At 45.4% G+C, this 6,742-nt stretch overlaps 1 protein-coding gene across 1 annotated transcript in view; it reads right to left on the reverse strand.

Annotated features, from left to right (window-relative positions):
• Window positions 1-205: 205 nt before the first annotated feature.
• Window positions 206-6,742, reverse strand: part of PRICKLE2 (prickle planar cell polarity protein 2) — a 58,674-nt gene continuing 52,137 nt past the window's right edge. Inside the window, 2 exon segments of the mRNA XM_015420256.1 lie at window positions 206-340; window positions 342-838. Of these exon segments, the coding sequence (XP_015275742.1) occupies window positions 263-340; window positions 342-838 (575 nt within the window). The 3' untranslated portion in view covers window positions 206-262.

Below are 6,742 nucleotides of genomic sequence, written 5' to 3' on the forward strand. Positions count from 1 at the left end.
TCCATGGAACCTCGCGGGGTTTGCTCTGTGGGTGTCAATTCCTCGGTGAATTTCAGTGCATTGATTGGGTGCCTGGTTCGACACTGCTGCGCAGACATACCAGCGTCCTCCTCCTCTCCATATTTGGAGGCCTTGTAACTCCCTCTGGTGTCACTGAAGCTCTGGTTAGACATGTCACTGTAACTCTCCTGAGACCGTAGCCTTCCTGAATAATAGTCTTCTCTGCAATCCTGGATGAAGCTGCCACCATGTCCTTTCATGGCTAGAGAGGAACTTCTCTTTGGGTTGCTGAAATGTTTGCCCCATAGATCCTGCTGGGCACTTGGGCTCTGCCCCGGGTTGTAGGAAGTCCTTATGTTACACTGGCTGAGCAGCTGCAAAGGGCTTTGTGACTGACTCTGCTCCATTTTGTTCCCATAGTGATACAGTTCATCTCTGCTCCTCCACACGTGGTCCCTGTTTAGACTAGGTGTCTGACTGGACAAACTCAGCAAGTCCATCTGCAAGGAGAGAGGGTCTACATCTGCAGAGAGCCTGCTGGAGGATACCTGTAGTTGGCTGCTCTGGCTTAGTGCATTCTCCTCTCCTTTGTTCCTGTTCTTGCCAATCTTGGCACTACGCCGCGACTCCTTGGCTCTGGCACTTTGGAAGGCAGAGTCTGATGAATCTGAGCCATTAGGGTCATCACCCATGCTGCATGCTCTTGAACAGAAGATCTGCCCTTGCTTTGGCAGGAATGGACGCCCAAGAAGAGACTTCTTGCACTGTGCGCAACAAAAGCAAGTTTCTGTAGCGTGCCAGTGTTGGCCGTCGTAAGTCATTTGACCTTGATCAATGCCTTTGAACAAGGAACAGAAATTTTCTAAGTACCATACAAATCAGTTTATCTGGATAAAGATGGACACATTTATACATTTATTTTGACACAAATCCTTAAGTAAGATGGGTAGGGTTACCAACCCCAGGGTGTGTGAGGGTTATCAAGGAGTTTCCCAGAATTGAATCTGATATCCAGACTTCAGAGGTAAGTTCCTGGGAGGAAATAGCAGCTTCAGAGGGCAGGTTCTATGTTATACTATAGAGTCTAGAACAAACAAGAGTTCTAGAGTGATACAGCCCCACTGAGCTCCCTTCTCTCCCCAAAGTCTGCCCTGCTCCAGACAATGTCACCAAATATCCAGGAATTTCCCAAGCTGGAGTTGGCAACCATAGGTACAGGTGAAGGGACACAGTGAACACAGACATACTGGAGTATTGGACAATGGAAGTTCTGCTAATGTATTCAAGAAACGTAGACAGGAAAATGGCCATTACATATCATGGACGTTAAAAATACCTCCTGCAAAGCAAAATCTTGCACCTGGTACATTATTCTTAGACCGGATTTTTATTTTATTTTTTAGGTAGGTCACTAGCTGTGACTGCAGAGAAAAAAATAATTTGAAACATGTTGGCCGTTTCTACAAGAAGGTATATGGGTCAAGGGAGATTATACTCCACTCAGTGTAAGTTCTAGTCCCTTTATTCCTCTCTGCCGCTTCCTCTGCCAGAATGTCTTAAGTGTCTGATCCAGTCCATCCCATGAACATGTGGCCAGGCATGTTCATCCTTCCTGTCACAGAAGTTTTTGCTTGCATACGGAGAGCCAGATTCGATCCCACAGAACAGCACATGAAGGAAGCTGGCAGCAGAATTAACCTTTCCTTTACTCCCCACTCCACACACACCCTTTGCATGCTATATGATTCTCAACTTCTTTTTTCAGTGTCAGAATTACAGGACTATAAGATTAAAAAAAGGCTAGCCAACAAAACCATTTTGCTCCTACAAATCCATTCAATCAGTAAAATAATGATAGAGATGCCTAGGAAGCTTTCATTTCATTTTATATTTATTATATTGTGTTAAGTTTGAAAGCAAAGATGATTTTTTTTAATGCTTAAACCAATGATGGTTGTGTGTTTTTTAAGATTTCCTTGCCTGGGCCTGTACCATACAATCAAACTACAGGCAAAATATATGAACTGACACTGGGTTGTCCATCTAGTACACTAATGTCGATTCTGACTACCAACTGAGGATGACTCTCTAGGGTCTCAGGCAGAAAAGGATCTTCTCCAGATCTGCTGTCTAAGATCCTTTAAGTGGAGACCCCAAGGGACGGGCTATGAGATCTTCTGCACGCAAATCAAGCACTCTGTTCTCAAACTTTGGCCTTCCAGCCTATCAACTACGCACACTATTACAATGTCACAAAAGGAAATGGCACGTATCTGCTTCCTTCTTCAGAAGCCAGGGGATGTATGAATGGTCAAGGAATGTCTATATTATTGGCTCTTGCGCATGAAAGAAGTGCCAATTAAAGCGACTGGCATAAGTTTTATTTTTCACTAATAGCATCAGAGGAGGCAGGTCTTTCTGATGCCAAAAGTAAAGCTATGTGGTGCCCTTCATTAAAAGTTCATGCAATCTTTGCATTACTATCAGTGCAATCCTAAGCGGAGTTTCATCCCTCTAAACCAACTAAAGTCAATACGCTTATAGGCATGTAACTCTGTTTAGGACTGCATTGTGGGGTTGCCCAGAGACCCGTTTTCATAGCCACTAACATTTTTAGAAGCCAGAATTTACTCCTCAGTCAGCTTCATTGTCTATGGATAGGCTAAAATTTAAAAGGTACAAAAACTGAGCAGGGTTACTATTTGCGGCAGCCACAGCCGTCTTCTCTTTTCATGATGCATAACAATATATTCTGACACTGGGCTTCACATGATTATGCAGAGCCAAGGAAATGTGCTTGGTCTTCCTTTCCTCTTCTTTGTGTCAGCCAGCCTTTAGCAATAATGCTCCAGTATTTATTTAATTGCCACTGTATCACGCCATGTCTCTAAGAAGCTTGGGGTAGTGTACATTTCCTCCCCTCCTCTCATAACAACTCTGGTAGTTCAAAATCAGCCAGCGAATCAGCTTCATAGCTGAACGGGGATCGGAACTCAGTCCAGTGTTGTGGCTTCACACCAGTGTGACTACATAGCAAGCAGCACCATCTCAAGCAGCATAGAAAGCCCAAGACTGTGACGCAGGAGCATGGATGATGCACTGTAGCCTTTTCTGAGTATTATAACAATAAATTCTTCTCGATAGGCAGTAAAATCTGAACTCGTTCTTTCCCATAGCCGTGGAATTCCCTGTGGTGTTCCAGACCAACATTAATAACAACTGTACATCCATTTTTTACTAGCCTAACCTCCCCTCCAAATGACGAACAAAAATAGGATTCCCAGGGACTAACCCAACTTGCTTACTTTGCCATCAGCTTTCCATCATGAAAACAGAAGGAAGGAAGGAAGGAAGGAAGGAAGGAAGGAAGGAAGGAAGGAAAGAGGGAGGGAGGGAGGGAGGGAGGGAGGGAGGAATCCCAGTATCCCTTGCTTATGGGGTTAGATGTCTCTGGAAATTAACAAAAGAGTCCATTATGATGTTAACATTCAAAAACACTCTTCCCAGCAGAAAGGGGTCTGAAGCTTATCTGTCATAGATCACACCAGCAGCAAGCAAAATTGACATGGATCAGTACCACCGTATTTAGCAAAGAAAGGCCAATTAGGGATTGATTGATTGATTGATCTTAGAAGCAATGTTCTCTCTAAGCTGTGGAGTCTTGTGAGCAAAAATTCTATTTTGTGAGCTACTAGCATTCAGGCTGTGAGCGAGCGATTTGGCTACTGCATGAATTAGTTTGCTCCGGAGCCATCCTTCCTGAGCTGGGACAAAAATGTATGAGCTGGAGGCTAAAAAACTGTAAGCTAGCTTACACTAACTCAGCTTAGAGGGAACACTGCTTAGAAGCTAGGCAGGGTCGGCCCTGCTTAGTATGTGGATGGGAGCCCGCCTAGGAGTTCCAGGGTTGCTACACAGAGGCAGGCAGGCAGGCAACGTCAAACCACCTTTGATCTTGTCTTGCTGTGAAAACCCCACCTGCAAAGTACTGTGTTCCCACTCCTCCAGAATAAGAGCAGATGGGAAACAGGCAAGGGAGGTCAGGCAATGATCACTTCCAAAGGCAGAAGTGGACACATGGAGCTCTCTTAGCCTCTGTTCTGATTCCACAAACAGCAGAGGTTTGCATTTGGCTGCTTTAGTAAGTGGGATTGAAAACTCGGGTTTGTTGCAGGCGTGGGTTCATGTTTATCAAAACTGGAAAATTCACACAAAATGGTGATCGTACTTATCGAAAAGATGGTGGGTACTGCACTCTCCAAATATGCGAGACAGTCAATCCAAAAATGTAATGACTGAAAAGGGTCCCAGATGTTCCTGTAACTAACAAGGCTGTTTCCCCAATAAACAGCAACAGATTCAAAGGTCAGCTCAATGGGGTTCTTCTTCCCCGATGGACAAGTATAAACTGGAAGGAGAGTGGGACCAGGAGACGGAAGTTTGCATTTCTGTCTCTTGACACACACCAACATACGTATAATGCCATATAAGCATATATATGATGGTGAAGCATAGTCCTAGCGCATGGCTTGCAGCATGCCTGCATCATTCTGTTAAATCAAAGCTAGATGTACTTTACAGAAGAAGCGTTAATTATCGCATGGTTGCTTATGCACGCATTTATTTTGAGTTCAGGGAAGGATATGGTGGTGGGGGCGACTGCTGTTACCTTAGCAACAGGTACATATAGCACAGCAGTCTTTGGACTAGAAAACGTCTTTAGAGAACAAGCTGCATACTTATCTCATTTGCGTGTTCCTGCAGTCACAGAGAGACAAGCGCATGGGGCTAACAGGAGTGTCTTACATCATTAAATAAAATATACATATAAACCAATACAACATTACCAGCATAATCTGTACTCATAGCACAGCAAGGGAACGTTGTGTATGATGCTGTCTAGAGGCAGGAAAGTAAGGGTAGTGTTTTGATTAGAATGCTGGGATTTGGCATAGGCTGAATTGAGGTTTAACTGTCTGCAACATCACTAGGTGGCTTTGGGCAAGACACCATCTCCTGGCCTACCCTACTCCAGCGGCCCAAAAAGGCTGAAAATTCTGAGCTTGGAGGAAGAAGGATGGTATACAAACAGAATCTGCTTGCACCTAAATTTAGACCCTAGCACCCTAATTTAGATGTCAACCAGACCAAGGAAGGCCAACGTCTTCCTAACACCTTGGAGATTTAGTTTTGAAGTATACTCCCAGAAATGGTGACCAATACATTACTAACTGAAAAGGACAATTTGTGTTACTTTTTCAGAATGTGGTCGAGCTATTATTTCTATCTGATAAAGGGACCTTTGACTCTTGAAAACTAATACTGCGGAAATCATGTTGGTCTCTAAGGTGCTACTGGATGTAAATCTAGATGTTTTACTGTAGATCAACATGGCTGACCTCTGAAACCGTTATCTCTTGCTGGCCATTATGTGTAGAATCTATGTATTTGTTGCCACCTTTGTCTTCAAATTCCTCCTCAAAATCCACATTTTCTGCATGACCTTTGCTTATTCCCTTAGTCCTTATTCCCAAATGTAACCAAGTTGTTCCATGTAGACCACAATGACCACTCCCTACCAGAGGTCATTTCAGGGGGGATCCCGGGGGATCGCAGTTCCCCCGGGTGAGGTACGGGGGCAGGGCACATGACGAAGCCCCGCCCCCTGCTTCCGGCCGCCCCGCTTCCGGCCCTCATTCAGCCAGGAGGAGGCAGGAGAAGAGGGAGGGTAAGTTGCTTCCTCCCTGCCTCTCCCCACCCCTGCCTGCCTGGGGCCAGGGAGGGCCTTCGCGGGGCTTCCTCGCACTCCCGCCGGCCTTGCAGGTCCACCGCCAGGCCCATCATGGGGCTTGGCAGTGTAGCTGTAAGGCCGCCGCCCGGGACCGTTGGGGACGGAGTGTGTGGCCTTATGACACACTTCCGGTGATGTCAGGGGGTGTGGCCTTATCACACACTTCTGGTGATGTCAGGGGGTGTGGCATATGCTAATGAGTTATGCTAATGGGTTCCCCTAGCTCTTTTTCTACGCAACGACCCCTGCTCCCTACCCTTCTTTCCCACCTTCTGTTGCCTTCCCATTGTCCAGTTTTAGAATATCAATTCCTTGAGGATGAGGACCTGCCTACTTTTGCCAAGGAATTCTATAAGTGTACACTGATGGCACTCCGTGTATGCACAAATAAATAATGGCTCCTTCTGTCTACCCATGTTAATGCAGTCAAGACACACTGCACACTATAACAAATGCTGTTTCCCTTTAGGCAAACTATAATGGAAAAATGAGAGACTCCTGCATACAACTCTTGAATAAGGAGTTGCTAAATAAACATCACACAACAGACTTATTGTTTTGCTCTTCTGTCCACAATGCGTGGGCAGCTAGTTTAAACACCTCCTCAGGCTGACTGGCATTTTATTTTGTTGGCTACTAAGTTTTGGCATTTTTCTGCAAGGCTTCAAAGCACAGATACCCCATGGTGGGCAAGGAGACCCATGGCTTTTCCTTAGTGGTTGGTAGAACTATCAAGGCCAGTCAGTGGGCACTGTGGGGAACAGAATCAAGGATTCAACTGCATGTGATGCTGGGTGTTCTACAACAAGAAATCCCAGTCTGCTTCCTCCCCTTCTAAAAATCAAGCACAAATATCGATCAGGATCACAGCACAAAGAATGAGGGGGTTTAAGCCTCCACCCAAGGCCAGTTTCCTGATCTGAAAAAGGCCCAAAGTAGGGTTGCAAGCTC

The sequence above is a fragment of the Gekko japonicus genome, unplaced genomic scaffold (genome assembly GCF_001447785.1).
Source record: "Gekko japonicus isolate JY-2015 unplaced genomic scaffold, Gekko_japonicus_V1.1 scaffold262, whole genome shotgun sequence".
NCBI lineage: Eukaryota > Metazoa > Chordata > Lepidosauria > Squamata > Gekkonidae > Gekko > Gekko japonicus.